The sequence below is a fragment of the Lipophrys pholis genome (genome assembly GCF_963383615.2).
Source record: "Lipophrys pholis genome assembly, chromosome: 2".
NCBI classification, from domain to species: Eukaryota; Metazoa; Chordata; class Actinopteri; order Blenniiformes; family Blenniidae; genus Lipophrys; species Lipophrys pholis.
This window is the reverse complement of record NC_137636.1, coordinates 15,512,913-15,530,031: the sequence shown is the minus strand read 5'-3', so window position 1 is coordinate 15,530,031 and position 17,119 is coordinate 15,512,913. Positions and strand designations below refer to the sequence as shown.

The window sequence follows — 17,119 nt, the reverse complement described above, 5'->3', positions numbered from 1 at the left end:
GAAAATTCACTTTGTCATTTACAGTACTGATTTGTCCACGTTGCCTGTCTCGAAACGGCGTGTGATTCACGTTCGAGTCCTCAGAGAGGCATTGTGTTGCGGCTGGAAGCCGCTCGCTGGCCGCGTTCAGTCCCTATGAGCCGCTGCTGTTAGCCGCCTAGCCCGCTAGCTCCGTGACGTGAGGCTCCGCGGCTAAACCGCAAACCTCAGGAGACCCCCGCACACAAATCACTGACTTTAACTCGGCCACCGGCAGGCTGCCCGGCGGCTCTCGGTGATGTCTCGCAGGTAGCGCAGCGCAGCGCAGCGCAGCGAGGACGGAGCGGACGCGATGCTGCAGCTCCACCTGGCTTCAACAAGCTGAGACATCAGCCGCTCACCGCGCTGTTATCTCCCCTGAACCAGCCCGAGAAAAGACAAACTAAAGGTGCATGCTCAACACGACTGCATCGTCTCATTCGTGATAAAAGCGTGTCTGCGCGTGATGCGGCTGTGCAGCTTTAACTTTACTTGGCAGTGATGGTTTTTTCTTTTTTTCTTTTTTTTTATTTCTGCATCCATAACAAATGCCTCCCGTGGCAGTCAGTCATTTCCTGTGGCTCTCTAGTTCCCCGCCGCCTGAATAAAGCAGCAGAGATGTGACCTGATGGACTGTGTTTTCTGCAGGTTTCTAGATCGCCAGGATGAATCCTCAGCAGCGGATTGCCGCGCTCGGAACAGACAAGGAATTAAGTGACCTGCTGGATTTCAGTGCGGTAGGATGGCTTTTCACTGCTTCTCTGTCTTTACTGTCTGCTGGTCCCATGCCGCTGTGAAGACCTCAGGGGATTAATAATAACTTATTTATTCAAACGTATGCCGATAAGCTGTCCTGAGTCATTTTTATATACTCACAGTTAATAATGTTTTAATGAAATGAAGCGTCTTAGTGATTAAAGAGTTCTAATTGTAGGTTCTTGTCCACATTTTCTTTTCAGATGTTCTCTCCACCTGTAAGTGGAGCGAAAAACAGGCCCACAACACTTGGAAGCAGTCAGTTCAGTGCATCAGGTAGGACCTGGTCCCTCAAAAAAAAACCAAAAGAAAACGTAGAAACAACTGTAAACCTTCTTCTATTGAGGCGTTTTATCTTTACTTGCATGACTCATAAGTGTGCACTTGAAAACCAGTTGTTTACCGACCACTGCCTTTTGTTTAAATTGTGTTTGGGCTTATTTATAAATGAAAGCTGGAGTCAGAGTGTCTTAGTTTTCATTCTCGCATGTGAGCCTTTCCCTCCTCAGAGGAGTGTGTGTGTGTGTGTGTGTGTGTGTGTGTGTGTGTGTGTGTGTGTGTGTGTGTGTGTGTGTGTGTGTGAGAGAGAGAGAGAGAGAGACTCCTGCGTGCGCTTTTTACATCTGGTGCTTGAAACATGAGCTCTCCACCTGGAATTGTAGTGCATCGTTGTAGTAAAAATGTCGAACAAAGCACAGTTTGGGCCACAGACGTGTGGAAATAAGTGTTTTATTGATCTAATTACCTTGGCGGTGTCATGCTGCGAATGTCAGTGGCGTTTCACCTTCATGTCACAGGTAAAGACAGGCATGTTTTGGTCAAGCTATTGTTAAAACACGGCAAGCAGTCACAAAGGTAATTGTCAGGATTTGCAGTGAGTTGCGCTGTGATAATTAAAATGTCTTGAGCGAGAAGACAATCAGAGATGAAGCTGCCTTGAAATTCTTGGTAGTTTAAAAGGTTTGCAAGACATCTGTTGTTTTTATCGGTTTCATCCAAGAAAACACTTTGACAACCGCGCTCATATGCACACATTCACCTGCATTTTCCATAAATGACAGATCTCTTCTGTTGATGTATGACTGTCCTCATCCTTACACTAGTTTGTGAATGGTTTGCTTGTAATAACAGGAGTTCAGACTCTCTGCTTCTGGATCGCTTCCTATAGCTATAAATGCTACAGGACATTAATCCGAAGGACATCTATTGTCTGATGTGCCTCTAGAGAAAGTCGACAATCACGCATTATGTTTTCTGAAAGCATGTCTTGTGTGCATCCACAAAGCCTCGTTGTAGTCGGTTATCTGTGCAACGAGAGATGCACATTGAGTCGAAATGACAACGAAACAAGAACAGAGCTGTCACACGTGAACTGTGGAGCTGTGAGGTTTACTTTTGTAATACCTAATCATTCCACTGAGGAGGATGCCATGTATGAGTGTGTGTGTGTGTGTGTGTGTGTGTGAGAGAGTGTGTGATTGATCTCTGTATAACAAATGACAATGAAGCACTGTGTAGACTTCTGTGGGGTTTTCAGTAAAAACATCTTCTTATGATGTTTGTTTCACATTTTACCATCGCTGTGATTTTGCTGTCATCACTTTATTTGATGCATATAATAATCTCCATTATTGTTTACTCATTAACATAAAATTAGATGCACCATATTGTATCGCAGATGACGTCAACAGCAGCCCTTTCAGTATATAGTGTTCTTTCAGTATTGTTTGTGGATTTAAAAAAATTGTTGTTTTAGAAGGTGTCAAAAAAGGATCAGAAATGAGGCTTATTGCTTGGCTTAATCGCCTGATTGCAACACGTGAGACAGGTGGAAAATGACCGCTCTTTGTATAGTTTCCAGTCTCTAAGGACATGTTTTTACAAGCCTCAAATGCACAGCATTAAAAAAAAAAACAACACACACACACTTGATTTTTGAAGGTTGGCTTATCTGCAGGGGCTTTTGTGTACATTTCTATTAACCGTACATTGAGTGTGTGCTACAGGAATGACATGCGACTGTAACCATTGACGTCATCCACTTACTGTATAGCGATGTTGTAATTAAGATGTAGGCGTCATGCAGAGGGTCAGTTTTAGGGCTGCCCGTGCACCCTGTGACTTCAAAAATAGACCGGCGTCAGCATGATGCTTTTTGTTTGGGAGATGAAAGAGGTGGAGATTGTCAGGAGAACTGAGTGTTACAGCCGGAGCTCATTGTCTCGACTGAGTGTTGTCTGTCCACCAACTCTGTCCAGAAGAAAATCCACCACAGCTATTGTTTTGTTTATTAGAAATGTTTATTTTTAGATTCTGATTTAACGGTGCCAATGTTTGTTTTGTTTATTGTTTCTGTCTGTATCTATAAATCACTGAATCATGCATGTTAAAATTTTGTTTTTATGTATCAACTATCAGTGACTTGAAAATACAGTCTGTAACTCAAACCTGATTGGCTCATTATTTTGGCTGCAGGAGGCAGCCGTTATGATCTTTTTTCTTTCTGTGATAGTTGGTTTACACACTAGTATTACATAAATACAACTTCATGTTTGGTTTTAAGTATCGTTTTGATTTGGGTCAGAAACACCACAGGATCACTAATAATAATAATAATAATAATTAATTAAGATACATCAGTTGAAACGTGACAATTTTGTAACGTTGGACATTTCATGATATGGTTAGGTTGTGCTTTATTGCAGTTCATTACCTTCCTTCAGCTGCACATCATGTCCCCCAAAGGAAAACTTTGCCAACATCTGCTTTGTCTAGAAAAATAAAGTTTTCAATCTGTTCACGTCACTTCAGTCATTTTTACTGCAGCCTGTCAAGCAGGCGGACCCACCGACACTGTCATAAAAACCTGCCATAAACATTTCCCATACCTAAACAATGCAGCGCTTTATTTATTTATATGATGAAGAGCGAGTGTTTGACACCTTTGTGTTGATAAACAAAATACTGCACTCATGACCCTGCTCATTATGAAGTGGGAATAAAAGATGAATGTATATAGTAGAACGTATTGCAGTACTTTGGTGAATCAATGTTTTGATTCACTCCTGAGGATATTTGTTGCATACATTTACTGTGCATTAATGACACATCCTGTTCGGGATATTTAATAAGAAAGGATTAGATGTGATTTTTGCTTAGCGGTGGCTCATGAGACTAAAAGGTGTGAATGTGTGGTATTTTGGCTGAGAAGACCATGCGTCAGCAAGTTAACTTGTTACAAATGTAATTGCAGTTCAGAAGAATGTAATATATTGTAATATTATTAATAAGGAATGCAATTATCTTTATATATGAAAAACACCACTATAAAGTCTGTGTAAATGAAGTGGACTTTTCATGCAGTCATAACCATGAACTCAGCATTCGTCCCACAGCTTGAGATGCAACCTAAAGTGTGTATTGTCTGTTACCAACCTCTGCATGGGAGTCTTAGTAGTTTCACAAAACTGTTGCATTCCAAACCATGAATAGTACCTAATATGAGTTATTGATTAGTAATATTAGATACTTCTACGCCTTCATTGACAATCATTTCTCACTTCCATCCATCTTTTATTCAGCTTTATCCACCTGAGGTTTGGGGGGGCGTGGCAGCAGATCCTAATGGGCTGTGGTCAGCCGTGGACAGCTGCCAATCACAGGGCAAACATAGAAACAGTCAGTCACATTCACCTGTAATCTCACAAATAACTTCGAATGTGTGTTTGGAGTTTGGGAGGAAGCCCACGCATGCACAGGCAGAACATACGCTACACACAGAAAGGCCAGTGAGCCCAACGCAAACTCGAACTGGAGATGTTAAAAAGCTAAAAACAAACTCAGTACACAAGATGTATAAAAGTAGAGTGTATTAAACTTATTGTTATAACCTATAATTATCATTATTATTATTATTATTATTATTATTATTATTATTATTGTCCAGCACACTGCTCATATAAAATGCATCCTATCTTTAATATTTTATATCTTTGACTGGTGGTAGATAGAAATTGCACGAAGCGAAATTGAGTTTGTGCTTGCATGCATACATTTTGATTTAAATGTTTCACCATTTAAAGCCTATAGCCGGCAAATCCTCCCTCCCCTCGGCATACAGTCAGAGCTCGTGTCTCTCTGATCCTCAAGGTAGGGGAAGAGGCACCTACATAAGTGATTGTGAACTTAAGGCAAGTGAGTGTGCAGACACAAGTGTGGAAATTGCAGGGAATGAGAGTTTGGATTATTGCATCTCAGCTGGACATAGCCAGATAATTGAGGCAGAGTGGGACAGGCAAGACCCTTCAAAAGTGTGCCAGAGAAAGATGGATTGGAAAAAATAGCCAAAGTGGCTCTAACAGAGATTCATCACTTCTCCCCTCCAGCTGTGTTGATGATGCAAATCTGATGAGGCCATTGACACTGTAGTGTAGAGGGGCAGCGGATGGTGGCGGTGAAATGGGTAATTTTCATTTAGTGCTGTGTAGTGCTGCTGCATTTGTTGGCTGTGACCAGCAGCCGGTGTCGGTTCGTCACTCAGTCAGTTGGATGCTAAAATTATACGATTTAACTCTGGCCTCGGCTACACAGAACCACTACATCTGACGATGCTGGGGATTTATTTATGCTTGTAACAGTTGTTTTGTTTTGTATGCATATTTAATGGCTCTTAATTGGTGCAGTTGTTCTATGTTCTGCTGCCCGTCTAAACCACCAAACACTTGCATGAGATATTTGAAGGTGGTTTTCCTGCTGAAATAAGGGGTTAATTAAATGAAAGACAAAGGGCCTCACCTCACCTCACTGTTGTGTGTTTAAAACAAACTGGATCTGCAATTCCACTGTACTGTGAGTTATGTCTCAAAATTGATTCATCAGTTAAGTTTTTATCCCAAAGAAATTTAATTTTAAAGCAATCGTAATGGTGATCATATGTGATAGACTCATATTTTCTAATAAAATTAAGGTAGGGTCAATTGAGTTAGTCCATGAAATCCACCTAATAGGAGATAAATACCTTGTGTGAACATGAGATAGACGTTTATCTTTGTCTTTTTTGTTTTAGTTGTTCCTTTGTGTTTTTCATTTTCTTGTACTAAACAAGAACATTTTTCATTTTCTGTACAATAAAAACATGTAAAATGCTGCTTTACTTAGATATGATATTGATTAATTTTGTATGCCAATCTCAGCCATCTCCATAAATCACCGTATTAATAGTTGTGACTTGTCATAAAACATCTGCAGCCAGACCTGCGAGTGTTCAGCCTCTCTCTGGCTCTCTGTGAAAAGGTACAGATTATTTCTCTCAATGGCTGTATTAGTGTAATGTACACAAAGTAATGGAGGGTTGATGTTTACCCTGTCTGACTCTGTCTTCCTGTTCTCAGTCCGGTTTTTATTTCACATTCATTGTTTGTTTACAGACTCGGGCTCCGGCTCTTGCCGTCAGCTCTCTGTTCATTTATACAGGAAACCATGATGGCACTCAGAGCCGGAAGAATTCTGCAAATCAACAAAACTGCACAAGAAGTGTTTCAGATTTGTTTACTTTGTCATGCATGTGAATCAAAACCTGTACGACTGTTGGACGTCGCGGCAGCTCGAACCCCCGGTGATTTACTACACGATGTCCCTCATCGGGTTTTTGCACTTCAGGATATTTTTCCATCTCGCAGATTGTGTTGTGACTCAGGTTAGCTGAGTTTTTAAAGTGACTAACATTTCTCATTTCTCGTTTTATTTAAGATGCTGTGGGAACCAGAAGCTTTTTTTCCTTTTTTTTTTTCTCCCTTCTCTTTTTGCAGCCTGTAGTGTTGCTGCCAACAGTTCTTGAATGACAGGAAATATTCAGTCCCAGAAGGAGTCGGATTTTATAGTTTCCTCACTCAAACTCAGCTGTTCACAGATGAAGCCGATTCCTGTCTGGATGTATTTATTAATGTTTAAGAGACTCAGTATTGGGAGAATATTCAGTCCTTAGGTGGCTTTCTGTTTTTTTTTTTCCTTTTCTTTATGTCCTGAGAGAAAATGTTTCCCTTGTTTAAATTGTGAAGAACCACAGGTATTGTAAATTTGCATAGTGTATAGTACAATGTGAATATTGCTAGTTTGTAGTCACAGTATGAAGGTAAAAGGTGATTTCTTCTCGTTCATATTTTTTGTATATATAAACAGGAGTAAGTCAGTCTGATATTTATATTTTTTATTAGTTTTGCCTTTTGATTTACCCAGAAGAATGTAAGAAACACATTGTTACACATGAAATCACTGGATTCAGATGTATTGTGTTGTGGATTGTGTTTGGTTAGAATTGTTTCATGTCAACATCACCGGGAGGGCAACATTTCAATTGAATTCAAATTAAAAGGTCGTAGTCGACATGTATTGTGATCTTAAGACCACATTTTATTACATGTGTTTTACACTCGGCTAACATAAAAAAAAACCAACTAAACACTAATTCTTAAAGTACTTTGTGGTTAATCACAAACTAATTCCAGTGGATCTTCCTTCTACACTATTTTTACTCAGTTGACATCACTAACAAAAGGTTAATAAATATTGTGGGAGTATTAAATCTTTAGTTCATGGTTTATATATAAGACAACAAAATAAAATCAGCACACATTGTTGCATTTGGTACGGATAATGTTAATTCTTGCCTTTCACAAATCAACAAGAATAAACAAAGTACAATTAATTGTCACGCATGGAAGACAGAGAAGCTCACAAGACTGCCTATTGACTGCTTTCTTTCTTTCTTTTCAAACAGGTAGAGGTGTTACATAATATAGAAAAGTTTGAACGACAGATTTCACTATGGGTCCAATCATTTGCACTGAATAAGCAAAAGCACTCAACTTTGTCCAAACTCAACAGATTTGAAAGGAGAGGAATGTTATATTATCAAATCACAACTCCAATAACAAGCCGTTGTGTGACAGCGACACGTAGTCACTTTGATACCGCCCTCCGGGCACCGGCGACATTGTGGCGTCAGTGCAGGAGGGATTCAACGGCTCCGCTATAGCAGCACCGACTCGCAGTGGCTTCACTCGAATGTTGTCGCTGAGCATTCAGCCAATCGCGCTTATCGTTGCGTCACTCAAACTGCACTCTCAAAAAAGCACGATCAGCTGAAAACATGTCACATGGGAACAGATGCCTTCGGGATTCACAAATCAAACTTTCCAGCAGACTGCAGCAGGCTGATTACAACCACCAAACTGTCAAATTACCATACATCCTGCTTTTATTGGGATTCTTGATGGTACATATAAGAGGGACAAGCAGATGAGATGAGTATTGTGCACCTGACAAAGACGTAACCCAGTAAAACGTCACAACTGCTAAACTGGGCGAAGGTTAGCGAATTGATGGGGATTCTAGAGGAAGCCTTACTGATATAGTGTCATTGTAAATAAACAAGTTGACGTGTCTGATTGTCTTTCTCGCTCCCAGTTGGTGAGGCTGATGCATGTTGCGTGTTCTTACATCAGGAGAGCTTCATTTAAGCCTCTGAATTTGTTCCATTTCTGCAAAAAAAAAAAAAAAAGCCTTGCTATTTCTGTTGGATGGCTTTTTCAGTGAATCAGGTGGTTGGGGGGGGGGGGGGGGGGGGGGGGGGGGGGTAGCTGTTCACCAATGGCCCAGCTGAGACAGTAAGGAAGGAGTAGTCAGTTATGATAGCCAACCTCTGCTCTTACTCCTTCGTCACAAGTCTTCTCACCACAGGTTTTCATGAAATATAGATGTTACACACGATGAACTAACTTTTCCTCTTTCAGGATGAATATTTCCAGACCTTTTAACCCTGCACATTCTTCTGACTTTCTTTGACCTTATATCAGAAATGTGCCAGTGTTTAGTAACTTGTGCACACATTTATTTTTTCTTCATATTAGTATTTCAGAGGAAAGATTACAATATAAGAACAATTGTTTTGTTAACAGTTGAGAAAAGTGTTATTTTTTTTGTAATACTTCATATAATAGCAGAAGCACTACTGTCTTTGATCCATTTGCTTTATCAAACTTCTTCTATTCCCAGTAATTGCACCGGATTGATTAAAAATGGAGAGAGTACACTTCAGGTGTTTTCTTAAATATTGCATTGTTTTGCAGGACACTTAATAATGTATTTTCTTAAATGACAAATGGTAAACTGAGCTTTTGCTCAGGTTCACATCACATTGCAAGACTTTGATTAATGTAACTGACATGTAGTCATATATCTTTGAAATTCTGAAGTATAGAAACAAACTTTACCGTTGATTTACCCTAAAAACAATCCGTTTTCTTCTTTAAAGAAAATTTCAGGTTTCAATAAAATTTTAGATTTTTTTTTCTCAATGCACCTAAACATGACTGCAGATAACAGATATATTGTCAAAAGTTCAACTTTATTGCTGTGATTGTCATCAGAGCTAAAATGCATATGAACAATCCCAAAATTAAAACTAAATGAGGCTGTCATTCAATAAATCCAAGCTTTAACCAGGTTTAAGCAAAAGTGCAACGTCGATTTGTTTTGCCCAGCCCTACTTTGGGCTAAAGCTTTGAGTTTACACACTTTAGTGAGCAGCCTATGAAGGATTGAAGATCTTGTGAAATGACAAAAACTTTGCTCAAGTTTTTATCTTGGGTTTTCGGGCTCTTTAATATAACGAATTGTCAATAATTGATCTTACATACAATTCTATGCCTGTAAGGTGGCCTTCAGTGTTGTGTCCTGGATGTAAAGAAGTTTAGTAAACCAGTATCAAACAGACTGCTTCTACAACTACAATGTAGTTGTAGAAGCAGTACTGGCTTTAACTAGTTTCTCAGACTGTCAGGTGTGTATTTAAAATGAATGTTAAGAATGTCAGTCAGCTCTGGAACATGCCCCATCAACACATCTTCAGAAAAAGATATGTAACAGAAATTGCCTCCAAATTTGCCTGTTGTGGTGCACCTGCCTATATGAGTGGCTATTAAATGAAATGTACAAGGTGAGGATTTCTAAATAGCTGCAGAGTTGTGCGTGTGTGTGTGTGTGTGTGTGTGTGTGTGTGTGTGTGTGTGTGTGTGTGTGTGTGTGTGTGTGTGTGTGTGTGTGTGTGTGTGTGTGTGTGTGTGTGTGTGTGTGTGTGTGTGTGTGAGTGTCTTCTTCACTGCGCATGCGTTATCTGGTCTATTATTCATACACATGTATCGATTAGCGCTCGGCAAGAGAAAAGAGTCATTTTCTATGGTGCATTATGAGCAGAGCTGTTGGTTCCCCCCCCCCCCCCCCCCCCCCCCCTTCCTTTAGTCTCTTGTGTGAGTGACTACCCTTATTGTGCTGTCTGTCTGTGCAAGGAGAAGAGAGGAGACCCTTGAGCCCTTGTAGGAGATGCTAATCAGATGAGATGACAAGCAGTGGCCCAGACTGTGAACACTGACCATTGTTGCATTCAGAGTGTTAAAGGCCTCAGTTGGGCCACAATATGTCACACTGGTGTCGTCACACCACCAGCAGTCGTCCCTCAATTAGTATCGCAGCTACGAATGCCAATGACAGCCAGCCAAATTATGGAGGGAAAAAAAACTGTCGTGGTTCCATAAAGCCACACAAGAAGAGGAAATGAACTCAGTGTCTGCGTGCAGCAAAGCGTCGTGTTTGTCAGCGTGAAAGTTTGATCCGTAGCTCTGCTCACTGGACCGTGATTTCTGGGTAGAGAAATGTCACTGCCTTTCTGGTTAGGTGTATAATTAGACGTGCAAGTTTCTGTTTGAGAAGTTAAAGGCGGCCGGGAGGTTGGAAATGACCCGAAGACACCAAAATATATAGTAACTGCAAGCGGCACTACTTGAGTATCTCATTCAGCGGCTCATACGACTGCGCGTCCTCTTCACGTTTCTGTGGCATCAGAGCTCTTTGTTAGAGATTAATAGCCTTGGTGATGCATAAAAAGTGCCCGTTAAGCTGCATTGAACCTCATTAGGTTAAATTGATACATTACGTGTGGCCGCCTGCTGAGCTATAGTTTGACGTTGGTGAATCAGAGCACCGCCGCACACATTTTGATCCGTGATTACAGGCTTGTTTTTTTTTTCTTTTTTTGCTGTGCATAATTAACTTCTGCTTTTATTGAATGTTTTTGTTTCTCTCGCATAAATGCAGCTTCTCGGATCTGCTTTTCAACTTAAAGGCCCCAAAATATTCTTAATATTGAAAAGTTTTGTTTGTTGTTGCTTTTATTATTATTATTTTTTTTTCCCAGCACACAATTTTCAATAACATCTGATATTCTTTATTTGAAGGTGAAAATGAACAAATGATATTGCATTTTACTGAGACAGATGAAATTACACCAGAGACGATCAATAACTCTGAGAATGACGACGCTTTAGCTGCTCATGTCTTTTCTTCATAGGGACGTTTGCTGTTACTGTGACACAATATTCTTTTCAAACGCCAAGGCTTCAGGAATTTGTTGCTGACTGTATCACATAAATTAGATTGTAAAGATCAGATATTATGTTTTTCAACATATGCCAGATGGTGTGGCTTTGCACTTATTGATTTTATTTGTGTATCTGTTTGACTTTTCAAACATAGAAAGGTTTCTTTAATGAAGAAAATGAGTTTCAGAGCTCAGCTGTTACCGGCGTTCATCAACTCGTAAGTTGTACTTTGCTTCTTGGAGTCTTGGAGAGAATGTGTTTATCAGGATTTTGATCATATTGTTTTGTCTCATATCTTACAAAACCATTATAGCCAAAAAAACAAAACAACAACTCCTAATTGTTAAAGCACAGCCCCATTACTTCAGTGATTTTATGTATCAGATATTTAACCCCTTGAGGACTGTCCTCCCCGGTCGGGCAGAGTTTGTCTTTTATTTTTGTTAAGTCTATTCCTGGAGTTTTCACATTTGTCACTATATGCATATTATACCTTGTTTGAAAGCTTGCTTTTGCTACAAAATTTATTTTCTATGATAAAAATACAACGGCTGAATTAATATGCAATGATACTGTGTAAAAGGCAAATCAGTAATCTAGTATTTCTTACATTTTGTCCGTTTCTGTAGGTCCGGTACAACTCCAGTGCAGGGCTTCCTTTGCTCACTCCATTCATGATAATCCACCAAATAGGAATATCACAACATATTGTCCATCTAGTACTCTAGCTTTGGTATTTGGGTATGTATAATCACAGAAAATCTACTCAAAATAGGTGGTCCTTAAGAGGTTAAGATAACACAAACCTGAACATTTCTCTAAATATAGATAACCTATATAATTTGATAATATGATCATATGATAAGCCTGTGGAGTCGTGTGGTTGAATGTGTCTCTCTTGTTTAACATGCTGTGGTGTAGCAGTCTGGCCAAACTGCCTACCTTTGTCCATAGTCAGCTGGATAGGCACAATTTATCTTTCTCCAGATTGATCTCTTATTCAAATGTGTAAGCTGTCAGACAGTTGAGGGTAATTTTCCAGTTTTTTTCCCAAGCTAAAGCCAACTGCATTCATCCACCACCTGTACAAAGCAGAGGAAACCTCCAAAATGCTCAACCTCAGAAGAACGATGCAATCAAGTTAAACACTTGAGTCGACGCTGAGTTATCTGTCTGTCTGCTGTTTTCATTTTTAGAAGGGCACTTTGACCTTTCTTGCACGTTGCAGCTTTCAGTAAACTCCTGAGAGAAACAGTGAAGCGTTGTCCATAAAAAACTGATGGGAAGAGATGTGGCATTTCTTTGAGCTGCTGTAGATATAAACAGACACAAGGAAATAAACACAACCTCAGGGACACACAGACGCGTGTATCTACTGCAGTGTTGTCTTTGTCAGAGAAATTCAGTTGTTTAAAAGTTCTCCACTCTGTGTGTGTGTGCGTGCGCGTGCGTGTGTGTGTGTGTGTGTGTGTGCGTGCGTGTGTGAGTGTGTGAGTGTGTCTGTGTGTCTGTGTGTGTGTCTGTGTCTGTGTGTGTGTGTGTGAGTGTGACTGTGAGCGTGTAATACAGATGTACCTGCACATCGAACTGTGTGAGTAATCGTGACTTGCTGACTGAGTCGTGCGTGTCTGTTTCTGACAGGTATGGATGAGCGGACCAACCAAGCGTCCTGGGCCCCAGGTGGCGAGTCCAGTCCTTCCTTTGAGTCCTCCCGGGTAAGATGACCCACTCCATAACGCCTCTGATTGGCCTTTCTGCTCCACAGCACAACATTTAACACTCATTACATCAAAGTGGTACACTCACAATGTTTTAGTCTCACCTTATTCTCCACCAGTCAGGCTGTTTGACCTGTAATTGACATATTTCACTGTGACAGAAGCGACTGGTAAATCTTACTCATGGCTGCAGGAAGGGATTTTTTTTTTCTCCAACCAGATGTGCTACTTGGAAAAACAGGTGATTTGAGTCCGATCTCCTAATTCTACTAAGACTGTTTCTTTTACTTGAGGTGGGTTATTGCATTTCAACTCAGATTATTAATTGATTATTATTTATTAATGGAATGGAATGGTGACAAATTAAAAATGATCTTTTACTCAGGATATCAATATTGATGCATTTAATAATCTACAGGGAACTATTTGATCACTTTTGTATTGTTAAAAATTGAGCTTCATCTTTATAGTTTTCATGTTGTCAATTGTTTGGCTTTTTAGTAAAGAATTAGCAATTTCATAATGTGTATTACTAATAGCCAAATATAGAACATATATTGCAAAGACATACACTTATCAAATCTATAATCCTGTCACCATTATGTAATACAACCCTGTCCAAACTGTAGTAGATATTGGTCGGTGATACCAATGGTAATTAGGGCAACAAGACATTTTTGTTATTGAGGGATTAATACACAGTTGATTTTCCTCTCAATTAATAAGCTGTGAAATATTATAAAGAGTAGCAGAAAAGTAAATGATCTAATTCTGTTATTTGATTAACAACAGAACAAAGAGCCAAGAGGTGAATCTTGGTGATATGATAACCTGAGATCAGTCAACATGGTTTAATTTCACACTCACAGGGAGAACATGCAAACTCCTTCTTGCTGTGAGGCGAGAGAGCTCGCCACTGTGCCACCGTGCCACCGTGCTCCTCACAGGATATGCAGCAGCATAGTATAGTATTGGATTACATTATTGGGTTTTACAATAAACAGATGCCTTTGGGTTTGGCATTGAAAAGCTTTCCATCTAACTAATGAAATAAGAAAATATCGTGGCCCTGCAATCAACTAATGTAACTCCAGTGGGACTTTTTCTAAAACTCCTTCAAAGGCCATCATGGCTGAAATCTCTCTGATCAGAGTATTAATATAGGTTAGGCTCACTCTTTGCGGCCATGCCAGCAGAGAATTGTGTTTGTTAGTAAGATGTATTGAAAGATGATGAACATAGCTGCCTCTGTCCTGAAGTAGCAGAATGAAAATAAAGAAATGTCGTCATATTAAACCCTATAAAGATTTCTAAGAACACAAATGATATCTGCTGATGTTTCTGCTTCATTCCTCTGTGTATACGAGCATTTGTGAGTACTGAGTGAACAGAATAAGAATAATGTATTGATTGATCCCTTCAAGCATTTGCACTCGTTGACATTCACGCAGCCTCTTATATGATTTTTCGTGAGAAAATTATTTTCCTAAAATATGCCCCAATGTGGTGCTTTGTATAGGAATGATGATAACATAAGAGACCTTTGCAGGTTGAATTTGATGTTCGAGGTGCCTCTCTTTGTTTGGGCAAAGTGAGAACATCTTGCTGTTCGTATGAGCAAGTGTGAAGAGCTCTCCCCTCTGTTTGTTTGTCCCTCACACATTGGTTGTTCTAGATGCCCTGTATGAATTTCATTTAATGTCAATCTCCTGTCACTTTCCATTAGAATTCAGTTAAATGTCAGAGCCACTCGGGCTGCGTTACCTTGTTTATTTCTCTGTGCCCTTCCCGAATGAACATCTACAGGCTATGGTAGCATAGGCAGCTTGATTTGAATTATAAGACAGAGACGCTTGAGATATCTTTGCTCCAGGTGCATATAAATGAGTGATTCTGACATTACAAGGCGCAGCATCAGCCAGCAGACAGCTGTTTGCGCCTTGGTAAGGCGTGCACACCAACACTCACACACAGCTGCATACACACCTTATATTGACACTGACTTGATTTATATAGCCTATAGAATATTATATGCCATATATTCTGGTGCAGCAAAGGAGAAGTGGTTCTTATAAACCTCAGTAGGCGACAATAATCTGTGGAGATGATTTCAATTTTTTTCAATGAATAATGCATTTCTTTTTTTTCCACTATTCACTTCGCAGTTGTGAGTGTGGTTTACAAACAGATGACACGGTGATTGAACTGGTGGCAGGTTTAGAAGAAGCAGAGCATATTCCTGTAGCTCAATAATTCATAATGTCCATAATGCTTGGTTAATGAATAATATTCAGATGTTGGACAACTGTTATCTGGTGAGTCAGATAGATACAAAATGCTGTAGAGTTGTGTTGTGTGTGCAAGATTTCAGCTAAAACTACAAATTGTATCACAAAAAAAAGGAACAATTTATAAATGCAGCGGCAGTTCATAAGGATTGCAAATTATCAGACAGATTTGAAATGACTGATTTCTTTATTTACAGTTAAGTTGAGTTAATTGATGACGGCTTCTTACGTTAGCTACACAACAAATGGTGTCTATAACACACCGTTGTTCTTACAGGCTCTGTTGAATCTACTCAAAATGTTTTATTCTATGGCTTGGTGGAGCCAGGGCTGTATAGTGGTGCAGTGGTTTGCACTCTCACCTCAGAGCTACAATTTCCTGGTGCCAGTCTGGGTTTTAGACCTTTCTGTGTGGAGTTTGCATGTTGTCTTTGTGTGTGTTGTCTCCTTCAAGTACTCACACAGTCAAAGAACTTGTGTTTAATGTGAATAGACCACTTTACATTGCCTGTAGCTGTGACTGTCACGTCTTTGTGATTGCTCTGATGGACTCCATGCACACAATATAAGGAGGGTAATAGATTTATCACTATGCAGTAAATAATACCTGAAGGTTGTGGTGATTTTTTGTTTTGTTGAATTTCCAAAGGAACAAACAAATTGATGGAATAGATGCGTTTAGTATATGTTGAATGCATGTGCAGCGAGTAGACTGGATATGATGCTAATTTGTTTAGGAGAGAGTCTTGTTGGTGAATACTGCTTTGCAGCCCTGCAATTTACAGAATCAAATCAGTGCTCTGGGTTATTTGACTTTGATATTACGTTTAATCAGTGCCACTCAAGAATGAAAATGAACAGGTATTAGCTGATATGAATTTCTCATTACAGTGACTCATATCAGCAGTAAACGATGTTTCTTCACCAAAGAGTCTTGTTTAACTTGATTTAGTTCCTCCAAACAACAGAACAAATCAAAAACAGTCCGATATACAATGAAACTCTGGAAACTGAAATTTTTGTCATCAAAATTTATTATTAAGCCTTTATTTAACAGTCGAGTCCCATTGAAATCAAATATTTCTTTTTTTAAGGGCAGGGAGCAGCAACAGCACAGCACAGGTCATAAAAGCAGAATCAAAACGTGACAACTTGATTGTTGATTGAAACGCTTCCATTGAGTCAGTCAACAGTAAACATGACAATGTTAACAACGTTTTCCAAAACATAAGATTCTTTTTTTTTACACAAAGGTCATTCGGTGAATTGGTGTTTCAAACTTGATCATCAAGTTCTAATTTTAAATACAGGAAAATAAAAAATTGCTCTATACAACAAACCATGACCATGACAATGAATTTCTTCATTATGGCCACTGTCAGCTTGTAATTGAGATAAGAAAACCCAAACCTTTTATAAAAGAAACAAAACAAAAGTTGTTTTCTTTATACACTATGTTTGTATAAAGGCTCTCGGAAGAAATTGGAAGTGCTTCATCCTTCAGTCTGTTACAAAGGGAATTCAGTCTTGTCCCTGAGCTTGTTTGAGTTGGTGCGCTACGAGTGTGTGATCAGTCGACTGTGAACAGTCCCGAGCCCCGCCGTGCTGACCTTGGCTTCAAGCCAGCCGCTGCATCCTGGGCAGCTGTGGCTGTAGGCTGGCGGTCTGACAGGCAGGGCTGTGCCCACCGCCGCCGCACGACAACCCCCACTTCCCCAGCGCCCTGCCCCAACTTGATACTCGACCCCACACGCATCCATCACGACCATATCATCACTCCCCAAGCTGCCACATGCAGCCACCCGCTCACCTGGGATGCACGCAGCATGCGGAGGAGATGGCTCTTTAAATGCTGCAGCGAGTGATTGGGGGACGAGGCGTGAGCCCTGGCCTGTGCTCTGCCACA

General features: G+C 40.0%; 1 protein-coding gene across 1 annotated transcript in view; it reads left to right on the top strand.

Moving 5' to 3' along the window:
* Positions 1-328: 328 nt before the first annotated feature.
* The window catches only part of tcf12 (transcription factor 12), an 81,312-nt gene continuing 64,521 nt past the window's right edge, over positions 329-17,119 (top strand). The window contains exons 1-4 of the mRNA XM_080458145.1: positions 329-427; positions 667-755; positions 978-1,050; positions 12,849-12,922. Of these exons, the coding sequence (XP_080314271.1) occupies positions 684-755; positions 978-1,050; positions 12,849-12,922 (219 nt within the window). The 5' untranslated portion in view covers positions 329-427; positions 667-683. The remainder of the gene's footprint in view (positions 428-666; positions 756-977; positions 1,051-12,848; positions 12,923-17,119) is intronic.